The 15263-nt window shown below is 34.2% G+C and overlaps 1 protein-coding gene across 2 annotated transcripts in view; it reads right to left on the bottom strand.

Annotated features, from left to right (window-relative positions):
• TBC1D5 (TBC1 domain family member 5) overlaps nucleotides 1-15263 on the bottom strand; it is a 332932-nt gene that overhangs the window by 303148 nt on the left and 14521 nt on the right. For both annotated transcript variants that reach the window (XM_049798069.1, XM_049798068.1), the window contains exon 2: nucleotides 3298-3359. Coding sequence is in view for 1 of the 2 variants with exons in the window: in XM_049798068.1 (XP_049654025.1) it covers nucleotides 3298-3359 (62 nt within the window). In the remaining variant the exon portion in view is untranslated. The remainder of the gene's footprint in view (nucleotides 1-3297; nucleotides 3360-15263) is intronic.

Raw genomic sequence — 15263 nt, 5'->3', positions numbered from 1 at the left:
TATGGCTTCTGCAATTTCTATGGAGTTAGATTAGAACAGAAATACACCTACCAATAATACACCAGATTTAGGCTTCCCAACCACCACCTCCTAACTGTTCAGTATCCCCTGTGAAACAAGCCAGCTTCATTTTCATTATCTAATGTGTGACTATTCACGTTTTTAAAATGACACCTTATTTTAGCATCCTGGTTGGCCATTTCAGTGTAAGATGCAGAACTGATTGAGCATACAGCGTAAATTATCCTTTCACATTAGTGGCAGGATCTCTCTAAAACAGAGCTAAGAAACAGTCTGTCAACAAGTATAGGTTCGCTCTTTTTCTATTTCTGAACAACGGACTGCAATTTTCAGAAAAAACCCTGTATCTTTCTTCTTAAAAGATACAAAAAAGAATAAAAACATAGTCAGTTATGCAACATCAATATAAATACCACTTTGCACGTTGATAGTTCTTTTTCCAGAACCTAAAGCTATGCCTTTAAGCAAATTTGCAAACCAAAAAAAAATGTAGCAAGATAAAATACTACTTATGTTGTCTAACTGCACCCAAAATTTAGGCTAATTTCAAACACTTTTGTAGCATCAAAGTTAGCATGCTAGAATTCCACAGTCCATCTCTTAAAATGTGAATGAAGTAATATACAAGGCATAAAATATTATTTCAAGATAACTTCCTTTTAAAAACACTGAAGTGTAGGGAACAAAGCTATTTTCATAGCACATCCCAAAATGGATGAGGTGTGAAAGAAATCTCTTGTTTAATGTGACCTTTGGCTGTACTTTCACTTGTCATCATTATGAAGTAGCTACTTTCAGTGCCAACACATAAGCTGCGTTATATTACCCTATAACAGTAGTAGCACGTCTTTCAGGAAGTGTTTCATACTCTGAGAAACTGGTGGCAGAATGCATTGACAGCACTTACCTTTGTAACTGCTTATAATAGCTCTTATTCAACAATAAGACCTCTTTTACACAAGGAAATAAGAGTGACTGTACCAAATTTCATAGAGCATGTCGCATAAACTAGTATATGTTGAGGAACTCCCCTGGAGTTCTCAGCTTCAGTGAAAACATTCAAATAAGGAGAAATGTAAATTCCAGATTGGAACTCTGCCCCAAATAATAATATTCAGAGCTTTGTTACTGTGCACAGACCAAAAATACTGCATTGTTAAGATCTGAAACATACTTGACTTTTCTTAATGTATGTAATTAAGAAAATATTTCTGGAAAGCAAATGAATTTGAAATTCAAGTAAGATTAATAGAACAAATACGACAAATTTACGTTTTATACAATGGTAGCAAGCTGCAGAATAAAAATCAGTAGCTGTCATTATCTAAAGCTGTTCATCTAACACCGTAGAGAGAAAAACCATTGATACATACTGTACACACATTTTTATCCATGTATATAAATCAAAGGAAACAGCTTCCTTTAAGGCAAGCATATGAAGATACTAAAGCAAGATACAAATTAAATATTCATACATTCAATATTTCAAAATAAGGAATTTGGATATACACATGCATAATTTAAGTTCTATAGTGAAACCTGTCTACAGAGGCCATTTCTACTGTATTTCAACAGCACTGAAACTTGAAACGTACAATGCAGCCTTTCCATGCTGTGTTAAAACTTTAAAGTATATAGTAATTCATTTCAAGCACTAAACATAGAATAAAGGCCACGTTATGCACACTGCACTTTTTCAGAGGAACTGCTGCTGTGCCCTATTCATTACAGCTCTGAAACAGGGCTGTCAGTCCCGCTGCTCTCCTGCAAGGTGGCTTCCAACTGCCCCACAAGTTACTCATTGGGAACTGAAGTCAAATAAGCAACTTCAGGTAAGAGGCTCATTGGTCCTGGAAAACCCATCAGTCAGAATTGACTCTGAGTCACATTCTGATCCCAGGCATGTGTTTTAAATTCCGTAGAGCTGGTGCTCATACGTGAAGCCTAAAATTGGCCCCTTACACTGCTTTTATACATTCACTCAAGCCTCTTTGGAGTAAAAGATGAGATTTCAGACCTTTTTAATTAGCAAAAGAAAGCAACATGAAAACAGGCTTCACAACAGTATGTTGTACATGAGGAATGATTCTTTGTGAACACAGAACCTGAGAGTAGTTTACATACAACAACGCAGACATGTTAAATTTTTGGAGCTTATAAATTCATACACATGCAAAAAACACTGTGGGGGGAAAAAAAACCCTACTACCCACCTTCCCCCCTTGACATGTATCTTCTCCCACATGTGTCTAAAGATGCCACCATTCCTCCCCATATATTTAAAACCTTGCCACTAAAAAGGAACTCTCTGTATGAGTTAAGGTGAATGCATTATTTTCTTATTAGAAGCTAAATGTATTAGTTCAAATATCAAGAGTCTCACTTAAAAATATCCATTTTATTGGGACAAAAATATCTCAAGTTAACTTTAAGAATAATAAAATAGTACTTATGAAGGGGAAAATAGAACTACTCTGCTTCTATGTGTTTTAAAGTAAACATTTATCTTTGCTCCTTAAAGGTCACTCATTTGATCTTGACACATCTATGAAATAATAGAAGCAAAAGCTAAATAACTAGAAAAGTGATATTAAGCAATATAAAGCTAAACAAAATTAGTATCTACTTGGTAAATTACTTCATTGAAAACCATCTATGGATTCTGCAAAGAATATACTTTTGCCTTAGAGCTAGTACTTTAATTTTCAAGAACCAAGAAAAAAAAAAAAAAATCAAAACTAGTCAGTAACAATGCAGCGTCGAAAAGCAATAAACTCAAAATTAAGTTATAAATAATTTAAAGCATGTCATGAAGATGTATTAATAATTCATCAGATAAATAATTTACTAAATAATCAAATAAATAAATAATGAAATACATAAATAAATCAGCAAATAAATAATTCTGCAAAATAACCTAAACAATAAGTCACTAAAACAAATGACAAACCTACAAAACTACAATGATTTTCTAAATTTTGATAGTTTTAAATAAACAAATGTATATAAACTAGATCAATCTTTGGTGGATAGAGAAATATTTTTCACTGCTATTGGTAAATTCCTGATTACACTGCACAAGGATACAATTTTAGATTTTACAAGTGTGCAGTTTTTCCCTTGTAAATTATTAACATGATTGCTACAATACATCCTGCTCTGTATTTTACACGTAATCCCTTTATGTAGCTCATTTTTCGCCCCCCAAAATGAAAATCTCTTTACAACATTCTTAATTCACATATTTCTTTTTTTTTTCCTGGGTGCAGTACTTACAATACTGCAATAGCCTTCTTGGTGGTTCTCCTCCTGTCTTCTGCAAACCTTCAGAAGTTTTGCTGCAGGGGGAAAACAAGTAGAATAACCTTAATTATTACAGATGGTATCTCATTCATTAGCGGATGACAACATTTTATTTGAAAGCACAAGAAAAGCTGTTTTATAATTCTACAAAGCAACTTAATGTGAAACAACCATTACAGTTTGCAGACTACCGAAAGTTTTTAGAAGTCTTTGGTGGAACGAGTTCAAGCAGACTGAGGCCTGTTTCTTGTATTTAAGCTGACACACAATCTGTGCAAACTGGCACTAATTCAGATGTAAAGACAAACCACGAGAAGGACAAAATACTTGGCTGACATCTAATGTTATCCTTGATTTTGGAAGTTCATAGTCCTTGAAAGAATACAGTGAGATCATTTAATATCCACTATCTAAGTACATTCACAATTTAATTAGAACACTGCACTCCAATGCCAACAATGGTACCACAAAGGTCAAAATCCACTCATCTCCTGAATCAATTTTCATTCTCCATTTATTTTAATGAATAATATTGACAGCCACCATAGTTTTCTTCACAGTGGTATTCCGTAACTAGAGCAGTTAAGGAATTATGCCATAAGTGTAATCGTGTTATCAATTTTTTTCCATTCTGTCAAAAAGGTTTATTTGCTTTCTTCCGTAACACACATTACACAAAAGAGTGAGAGACAGTTGCATAAACCGTGCTACTGACATGATCTCTGTACAGGACTGTAAAAGTGAATGAATACATCAAACCTGAGGTTATATATTGTTTATATGCACAGGTTTTTTGCTACTTGGTTCAAAGGAAATCAGTATGCAGTGTTGTTTCTGCTGGTAAGATTTCAAATGGTTGATGGTGTTGCTGTATTTCAGCATTTAAAAGCATAAAGGATAATTTACTCTTAAAACTACTTGGGCATATTATATTTAACAAGTCTCAAATTCTCTTTAGGGATTATAATAAGGAAACACTTTGCTTAATCATAAATTTTATATTTATCTTGGCTAAACACCCTCCTTTGGATAGATTGCCATGTTTTGTCAACAAAAATCAACACAGTGGAAATGAAGTACTTGTTCTGTTGTGTGGTCATTCAAAAGGGTATGTAGAAGTAATGTAAATGTGCACCAACGCTGCTGATAATTTCACGCTCTCATACACTCATTTCAATTTGCTTTAAAAAGGACTATTCCTCCTGGCTAAATATAGTCATCATGAAAAAGTATACCTCCCCTTTGAGTTAATAATACTGCAAGCCCCAAAACACAAGAGTACAAAAAACTTCTATATTTTAAGGAATCTGAAGCACTTTCTTCTCACAATATAGGATTCTGAAGTGGGACAAATGAGACTGGTTTTATTGCTAAGGTATTCTCTTTTAGTGCCCAGATTTCTGTTTGAGAATGGCAATTCATTCATTCCTACACTGCATCTGTGAATCCCATCCACTCCCAAAACAAATCATACACATCCTAAATCCTTCTTTTTTAAAGTAACAGATCCTTGTAAAAGTAGTATATACCTTAACACATTAGAAGATTTTGAGGATTACTGGGACACAGAATGGCTCAGGAATGATCCTGAGGTTCTGGAATCAGACCTTCTCTAGGAAGTACCACTTAGTCATAGATCATCTTCCTTCATCTGCAGCTTGGCAGCCTCTGGTAGCAAAGTGATATTTCACCAGAGAGTTACAGTACAGCTAAAACTGTAATTACAGTCACCTATGTCTTAAAAAGACTTTTTTTCTTCCTTCTAAAATTTACTTATTTTTTTTTTATTAGTTTCATGTTTAATTTGGGCTTCTAATCTATGGTTACAGAACTGACCTCCTCATACGACTATTTCTAGGTTAGAGGGTCATAATTCCCTGCTCAAATAGACACGTAAATCATTTAAAGAAGGGACACAAAACCAGTGACCTGGGATACAGCCACCTTTCCCTCTCTTGCAATCAAATGCAAAGTCTACCCTATGTAAGAGGTAAAGGACAGAAACTGAATTTGATTTCCATTCCTCTGTTCTGCCAGCTGGTCCTTTTTCCCCCCAACCCTCAAACACAGTACAGGTGCCTTAACAGATGATGCAAAAGATTGGTCAATAGAAGACTAAAGCAAAAGGCAGTGCCATTCAGGTATACTTCACTGAGGAAGAATATCAGAAATCAAGTAATTGCGTGCATTCTGTACTCTGCCCAGACTGAGAAGATGAGTGCTAGAGTAAAGAGGCCACCTTGCTGGTACTCATGTTAATTCGGGTGATAATGCAAGGAACTGGATTGTATCACATACCCAAGAACAAATGTCAAATACTTACAATGGCAAAATTATAAATAAGGCCCACAGTAAAAAGCACCGAGCAACAAGATCTTCTTTTCTCCACCTTTTGATACTGCCATTATCAGAAAGTTTCTTAGTTTGCAGGTACAAATCAGACCAAAAGAAACCACATATTGCTGCTGGTTCTCTTTGGGAACTCAAGAAAATAGGAACCAGAGGAAATTTTAGAAAGAAATTACCATATTTCAAAATTTAGGACAGGAATTATTTTTTTTTTAATGGTCAGGACCAAATACAGGGGAAAAGAAAAAGGCTGGATAGACTTGCTTAACCAAATTTTAGGTAATGTAAGATACTGACCGCTATATTCTGACTCACATTTCAAGGATTCTTTGAATTGCTATGAGTTACATAAACTATCTTGCATTACCAGTGGGAAAAAAAAAAGGTAAATACTGCAATGGATTATTATATTCAGAAATGTAAATAATATGTAAATCCTTTCCAGGTCAGAAGCCTCATTCCTCTGCCACACTTCCCTCCCTCTATTTATTACAGTTGATCAATTAAATTAAAAATTATCTGTCTGGTCCACTTCACATAGAAAGATACTTTTGTGACTCAGTACAGTACTTCATTAAAATTTTTAATATATCTGATTATTTTTTTACCATAAAAGGCAAAGAAGTGCTTGTTATACATACTGTATAAGTCTAACTAAAAATGTAAAAGTAACTCTGTCTTACAATCAGTTATAGGATAATTTTGAGTATGCTCCTGGTAAGATCTTGGAGTATTTCTTGAATAACTTTTTAACCAGCTTCTTCCAATTCTCTCTTAAGAAAAAAATCAATTTTAAGATACTAAAACATATAGTAAAATGTTAAATCCCAAACTACTGAATCAAGTGCTATCAATACAACACATAGCTCATTTGACTGTTATGACCCACGTTTCCTAGTCGATTTTTAGATAAAAACAAGCAGATTACTAGCAAAGGTTTATCTCAAATTCCCACATGTACAGCATGCCACATTAAATATATGCAAATCAACCTCTTTCTCCTCTAGTTTTTTTGAGCTGACAACTCATATGACCTGAAGCCATGGTTAACGATTACAATTATTTGACTTTCATATTTATACAATCAGTCATCAGATATGCATGTTAATTGATTTTAACAGATAGTTTTGTATTCTAATGATCAACAGTCAGCGTACACTTTACCAACCTCTTGATTTATAAGAAAATAAAACTTATGTCAGTTTTCACAATTAACCCTTCATTGTATTGATTTGCAGTGTTCACTGCAGACTTCTTCATAACACGTAACATGGAAGTACTCCAAACTATGGGATCTTTATTTTGGTAGCAAAATTTGATATTCCAATTAGAGACACTTTTCTACCATTTTTTACCCTATTTAAACAATACATTGTCTATTAATTAGCAATGATGAAACATAATCAACACCTAAATGAATGGACTGGGCAAAAATTAATTTACAGTTATTTCATATTCACATTTTGCTACTTAAAGTTCTTTTCTCTTTTTCAAAGAACCTCAGTTGTGCACTTTGTGATTCTAATAAGCCCTCAAATGTCATATACATGACAGAGTACAACCCTACTTTTAAGATCCTTATTTCTCAAGTAATATGCATAAGGCCAAAGCATTCCTCTGTTGCCATCACAAAACATATTACTGAATCGGTTACTTTTTTTTTTTTACATGGCTGAAAATGTATTCTTTGCAATTACATTTTTATTTCAGATGCCCTATTTATTGAAGCATCAAATACAAAATTACAAATTGCACAGATTTGCATGCGAAGGACTACTTTGTAAGTTTATACAGTGTGCAATCATCATCTTACACAATTAATGGTGGTTGTTCTTTAAGGATATTCATATAAAAGAGAGCGGATATTGCATCTTACTCTCAAAAAGATCAGTTTATGTCTTGTTCCATTGAAGGGCTCTCCCAATTTAGGCCTTAATTATTGTTGTTGGAGTAAAGGCTTATGCTCCAATTTTGGTAAAGCTAGAGCTGCCGAATCCCTTCCTTGGTATACTGATACAGATACTTTAATTTCTGCAAAACGGAGAATCTTTCTACTTTCTATAAATAACTGAATGAGGTATTGAATCTATTCATCTTTTATCCAGGTGAGCATCATACACTCCAAGCTCTGCTACCATTCTCTTTTTGGCTGTCTGCTCTAATTAATTTCAAGTGAAATTTATCCATTATGAGACTTTGTGATACATTCTCCAGAACAAAAAGCAGCACAAAGACATTAGAGCACTCGTCTCAGATATATAATGCTGATTCAAGTTCCTATGATGTATCATAGACAGAAGAAACTTAAAGCCAAGTTACAATCATCAACAAGTACCTTAACTTCTAAAAAACTGTTTAATAGACTTTTCTGAACATAATGAGAAAGGCACTAAATATATAGGATTCTGTTGCTTTCGTAATAGTTGTTTTCCTTTAGCTAAGGTCTGGCATCATGGCAAATATTGACAATGCAAATCTTTCGCTTACTGGTAAACACCTTCTTGGTCTTCAACAGATCTTGATTTCATTCTGAACATAATGAGACCGTCTGGGGGTCTGCAGAAAGGGGAAATCTATCCCACTGTAATTACTAACCCAGTTTTAACACCACACATACCAATGCAGAAAGACTCTGGTTTCTTTTGTACAATGCAATGCTATGAGTTAATCACCTTGAAGACTGACTATAAGGTTTATACTTTTGTAGCCAAGGCAGACCTTAGGATAAATGGAAGGGTGAAGTAAAGATCTTAAAGTTATATGTGAAACTCCAATATAAATGGCCTAAAGAAAATAGCGGGAAATAAAAGGTAAGACAAATACACTGAGAAGAAAATCTACATATATACTTCATGTATAAAGATCTAATAAACTTAGAAAATAGATATAATTCCTAGTTTCTAAAAATGCTTGCTATCCTCTACTTATGTTTAAACATGACAGCATTAAAAATTACAGACTCGGTCACATCAGCTATGGAGAAAAACAAGTCAAATTTAACAACTGCCTAAGTATGGGCTGACTGAGCCAAAGCAGTCCTACTCTAACTCATAAATACAGCACATTCATTTAAGTTAGAATTAATATCAACATTTTCACAAGATGCCTGAGCTTAGATTAAGGCAGGAACAAAAAAACCCAAAATACTGTTTACAACTCACTTTTTTTTAAAAGTATAGTAATTGCTTATCATAAAGATCAATGATTAGAAGTAGCATACAACTAACAATACTTAGTATATTTATTAAAAACTGAGAGGAAACAAGTAGAAAGCAACTGGTGACACCTTCTGATGACAACTTTTATGTAAAAAATTGCAACTACAACAAATTTCACAGTTAAAGGTTAAATTAAGACTATGAGTAGAAAGACAATCAATAAAATGCATTCTAAGAAATCAGAAAGTAGCATAGCTAGAAAATGTCCATCTGTAAGACAAACATTATGAGTGCAGTGATAGCATGCCACGATCCAGACCACTATGGTTTGGATCACTGAGATTCTCATGGGGATCATGACAGGGGGGAGTGGGGAAAAAAAATCCAGAAGCTCAATACAAGTGGCTTAGTATCCAGCTGTCACTGCGTAATCTTAGTCACAAAAATGAAGTTGAGATCCATGCAGTATGGGAAACCATTTACTATACTGCCCCTGTTGCACAGTAAGAAGTTCTTTTGCACTGTTTTACACATAAGAAATAAACATGGAAATGGATCGTAAGTTTAATACAACTAGGTAGGTAGGTAACTATCTGTATCCAAAGGTGATCCAATTTGATTAGAAATCATCAAGGATAAGGGCTTTCAATAATTCTTGATGTAGAAAGTATAGCCTTTATGACGTTTAGTTAACTATATACCAAAAACATTTAACTATTTTGTAACTCATTGTAAAACCTCAACAAAGAAAATATATATTCTCTATCAGGTGGATCAGTTCCATACAGACATATAAACCCCAGCAAAGGTGCAAGGTGTGGAAGGAAAATGGCAAAAAAGGAGAACAGAGGGAGGACAAAAAACCATATTGCTCATTTTGATGACAAAATTATCTAAGCCCACACATAGGTCATCTAAGTGTGATAAAAAAAACACATTCATAGAACCTCAGAGCATCAGTCTGTGAAATGAAAAACCTTACACCACCTCCAGAATGTCTTATTTCTACCAACATCAGTAACACTTTCACTCCCTAAATCTCACTCCATTTTATAATGGTGACTAAATTTCACTGGACTTATTAACATTAAGAACCAGATTAATAAGAATGGCAATAGTTCATTTGCATAAAACTAGACCACTACTTTGATGCTCCCTGTCCATAGCAAAGTGTCACATGAATACTGCATAAGCAGCCAAATGCATCTCCTAACATCAAGTTTCCTTCTGAGATAGCCAGTGTCACTGGGAGAACTATTGCTTGTGGCATCCAAATGGACAAAACGTAGAAACTTCACTGCTAAAAAAAACCCAAAAGCCTGCAGTTTCTCTTAGAATGAGTGCATATTTCACACAGAATCACCAAGCTAGTGAATGCAAACCACAGCAGAAAACTGCTGCAAATTTCGACCCTGTTAGTGGATAGATGAATTTAGGGAAGAGGAAGTAAGCGTCATCAATGTAGGACAAAATTGCTGGGTTTTATTTTAAATATGCTTAAACTCAATGTTTTAACTTAAATATTTAAGAATGATTTTAGTCTGTACGTTTTACATCTCTTGCCACCTGAAGCTGGTGATCCAAATGTCTAGAATAGCACATTTGGAACGCTGAGTTATATTAACATCATACTAACTATAGCAGTTCAATTTCAACAAATTTCTCTGGGTTTTTGCATATCGCTGAATAAATTACTCTGGAATTAGCTTACTTTTCTTGAAGGCATTATATGAGATTATTTCCTAGTCTCCTCCTCTTTGATTTAGTACAACTCTTAAGATAATTTATTAATGTTTTGGATATCCCATTCATCATCCATTATTACTGGTGTCATAAATTAGAGGAATGGAACAAAGCACTGGACTATACACTTTTTCCATATTCATCAATAAAATAGCCACCTCTGTTAGCAAGCACTGTACAAAAGAAGTTGGTTTATCCACTAGCGAGAGACCAGAAGCACTTTTTCGACTCAAATCCCCAAACAGATCATTAGATTTACAGTATATAGTGAAGTAAAAATCAGGGCTTCACCTTTAAATATAAAAGGATAGAAACACCTGATCTGCAAAAGACAAAAGGACGTCATACATTGCAATGTCCTGTAAGTTACTCAGATAAATTAGAAGGCTGATGAATACCAGTCTTTCATGAAAAAAAATTATTAATTGTTGAAAATGCCGTAAATTTGCCAGCATACTATAAAACAGTAAAAAGGGGAGGAAAGATTCAGCTGACAGAAATTTAAATGGCAGCATTTAAGTCTGGGATATTATTTCTTAGAAGACCAGTTACCTAAACTGTGATAAGTAGGAAAAACAAAGTCCCTTGCCATTGCCTTTTTTTTTTTTTTTTTTTTTTAATTAAGACAACCTAAACACAAAGGACATTAGAAAACACAATTGTGAAGATTTCAGAAGGTTTTCAAGATGATGATCATTCATGTGAATCCTACAGGTAATAAGGTTCATAGCAGTATACTATGCTATATAAAGTACCTGAGAGCAGACAGAACTAATGTTATTATGAGAACATTAACTGACTTAACTGACTTAAGATCATTATGACTGCATTAAATTACATCTTTGAACTAAGTTTAATATCCAAAAGTTAAGTTTTTGGTTTTTTAGGCAAAGACTCAGTTGATCTATTTTGTACACATTCACTGTTTATGTTTCTTTAACAAAAAGTAAATCTCTCATTAAGGGAAATTAATATTTTACATGATATAACAGTACTGCACTCACCTCTTTTCTAACTGTTACCTGAAAAAGTTTGAGCCAGGTTTACTAATTCATTAATGGAATCAAATACAGAATTTAACTTCTTATAATAAAAGAAGAAAAGGACTCCACATGTTAAGATTTAAATTTGGTAAAATGCTTCAGATTAGCAGCTGTGCATCTAATTTCTACACAGGGAAGAAATAGTTGTTATTTTTTCTCCTTTAAGCATTACAGATTAGGTATTTCAGGCTCCAATGTGAGCTTCAAACAACAAAATAACTTGTTCCAACTAAATAAAAACTCTTTCATTGTACCATCTCTGAATCAGGACCCTCATTATTTTCTATATAGAACCTTCACTATCTATAGTAATTGATGATTAACAAAACATACTTGTACCACTGCTTTTTAAAGCTAATTCAATTAAACACATATATACAGATGCATTTCTCCCTTTATTATGTTTAGAATTATTAATGAAACTGTTTAATGAACTACATGACACTTTCTTATAGTTACAATTACCAGTGGAATGGAAAATAAATACGCGAGCTCCAGCTTTTGTTAGTCTCCAGTTTGATTGGTGTTTGGTGATGATCATGATACCTGTTATTCAATCTATAAAGGCAGCCTGCAATCAAAAAGAACCTTGTCATTACATGACTAAAAACAGGTAATACCCTCCTTGTACTAAGGTGCATGTGGTTTGAGGATTGACACAAAGCAGAGAAACCAATCCCTCTTCTGCTTGAGAGCAGCTATTTGCGCTCTCGCTCTTATCTCTGCTTCACTATGTATAAAAATGTGCATTGTCAGGGAAACACTGAGATTTATTCTTTTCTCCGTCGATTACGATATTCACCCATCATGTAGGTCCCCTGAATTCCATTTGTAGCCTCAGTGAATTTCTAATTTCTACAACAGGAAATTTTATTAGGCAGGAGATTGTAAGCATGTCATACCCAAAATTTCCAGCAGCAGCCTAGGGGATAACAGGTACAAGATAATTCTCTGGTGCAAAAAAAGACTTTATTGAACCTGGTCTTCCATGACTGACGGGAGTGCTCTAGCAACAGAAATAGTAGCCAAAAAAATAAAGTGTTGGCAATGGCACCACCATTACGTCATACAAGAGTTTCATTGACTTAGTGTTTCCAAACTATCTGAGATTTTTTTCCCTTCCTGGTCTTTTTTTTCATTGAGTGGAAAACTTATGTCTGCCTGGAATTGTTCACAGAACCTCAAATCAAAGAACATGCACTGTTGATTTTCCTAAGACCAACTCTAATATATTAATCTTGGGATGCATAGAAGAAGGTTTATCTTTTCCTCCTCCTGAAGAGAATACTTTCTTACCTAAAACTTTACAACAAAACCCCAGTAAAGGGCATCCAAAATTACCCAATCTTCATTATCTTCCAGGTAAATAAGAAGGCAACCTGTTCTCTACTCTGAATACATAGTTTTACTTGTTAACAACAGACTGTAAAGATTTCAACAGTAATTAATGATTGTGTGAAGGTCTGGAAAAATCACAGAAATAATGCTATAGCTTAACCCCTATGGAATATGGAATACAGGAGGCAAATTTACTCAAATAATCATGCCAACATAACTTCCCTTTAACTCTTGTTACCTAATTGTCGTAACTTTCAGGCCTGCTGAAAATGTCATCAATGAACAATAAATTGCACAGCGAATAGACACCAACCACTGAGAAGTAAATGAAGATAACATTTGTTTGGTTAGAACACAGAATTAAAAAAAAAAATTAAAAAATGGAATCTTGAATTCAATATTTTTTTTAACTTATTTTTATAAAGGTTCTGTAAGACACAATCCTGTCATCTTTTTAACATCAGAGATCCAGAAGACTTCAGATGTTTATATACCTGCTAGATAGGAACAGTACGAATAGATGTTGATTCTTATGGTGGTTTTAAGGGACATCACTGTTATGTTCTCTAATCGCAGAAATTACATGAAATGTAAACCTTTTTCTTCTCAGCAGCATCCTATTCTCTAAACTCTGTTAAGTATTTATTCTCACAGAGACACATATTTTTAAGCCCTGTGTAATAGAACAGTCATTCATGTAGTTGATCGGAAGCACACGTGGACCTGCATTACCTAACACATTTATCAGTGGGGAAAAAAAGGCCAAGCAGGACATTTGAAATCCAGTGACTACAATGTAGTGGTTAAAAGCAGGAGGAGAACTGAAGAGATGGTATTCTGAAGCAAGCAGACAGGCAGCAGTGGAGTGCAAAAGCTGATACCATCAGGACTGAAGATAAACCCCTCCATATGGGGCTGTGATACGCAATTTCTCAACACAATTACCACCACTAGTAAAGAAGTTTACTATAGCTACATGATTTAACAACTAGTACTGTTAAATTCAGAATCCACTAGAAACATACTACAAATTGTAGCAAAGAAATAGGGCTTGTTTACTCCTCATTACAGTGTCAGTGAGTCAAAGAGTTGATCTTAAACAACAAAAGCCTGACAGAAGAAAATGCTACCAGCTCTGTCAGACTCCTGGAAAAGAAAGTCAAGGCTCAAATGATTGCGTTGATCTTTGACTGAAACTGTAAAACAAGTCAGTTTCTTGAAAGCCAAACATAACACCACAGCCAACAATAAGGAATCCTTTTTTTTTTTCCCACACAATGAATTTTTTGATGTCATAAGCTCTGGATATTTTTAATCACACTAAAAAGGTGCTAGCAAGGCAAACGTATATGACCCAGGCCCATTAACAACCATGGAACTGGTTTTCCTGACTAACCTTATTTTTCCTTCTCTCACCTAAATTCCAGTACCAAGACTTCCTACTAATAGGTACTTTAAGGTTTGACTAGCTTTTAACCAATGGGTTTTTTCTTTCATTACCTAAATCTGAACAATTGTTCAGATTTGTTCACTGACTAAACTCCAAAGTATCCATATTTTATTAGTCACATGGAAACTGGATTGCTACTCACAAGACTTCAAGATAAAACACTTCACTGACACAGATCAGAATCTAAAATTCATCCCGTTTAAAGACTAACAGCCTTAAGATACATTATTTCATGCTCTTAATTCAAATAAAGGTAATTATACTGTATTTTCTGTTTAGAAATTATCCTTAGTTATCCTACCTGAACTCCTGATTCACGGCACCACCTCTAATGTCATACATAATTCTGCCCATCCTTCCATCACAAACAATTTAATTTTTTAAAAAAGCCTACATTCACTAAATCCTTTTCAATGTATCTTCCAGTATAATTTTACAGTGTATTTATAAGATTTCTGCTGCTACTCATTAAAAATCAGATTCATCAATGTTCACTTTTTAATTTTAGATATGGCTTTATTTGAAATAAAATTTTAAGACACACCAAGTTAACTAATGTTAACATACTGCAGACACCATGACCACTACAGAAGAGTAACAGCAGAAATAAACAGTTAATGACTAGAAAAAGAGCCAGAAACAATGGACAGACAATAGTTTAACTTAACCAACTGGTACACACCCTCTTCTTCCCACCTCTTACTTCCAGTAAATTTATCTTGGTTATAACTATATTGGTCAGTTCAAGTTTAGCTGGGTCTTTCCATCACTGAAGTCAACAGTGAAGTCACTCAGGACTTACAAGTATAGACCAATTTTTTCTTCCTGGAACAAATCGTAAGCATCCAGAAGCCCAGG

This window comes from Accipiter gentilis, chromosome 4 (genome assembly GCF_929443795.1).
Source record: "Accipiter gentilis chromosome 4, bAccGen1.1, whole genome shotgun sequence".
NCBI lineage: Eukaryota > Metazoa > Chordata > Aves > Accipitriformes > Accipitridae > Astur > Astur gentilis.
This window is presented reverse-complemented; position numbering and strand designations above follow the sequence as displayed.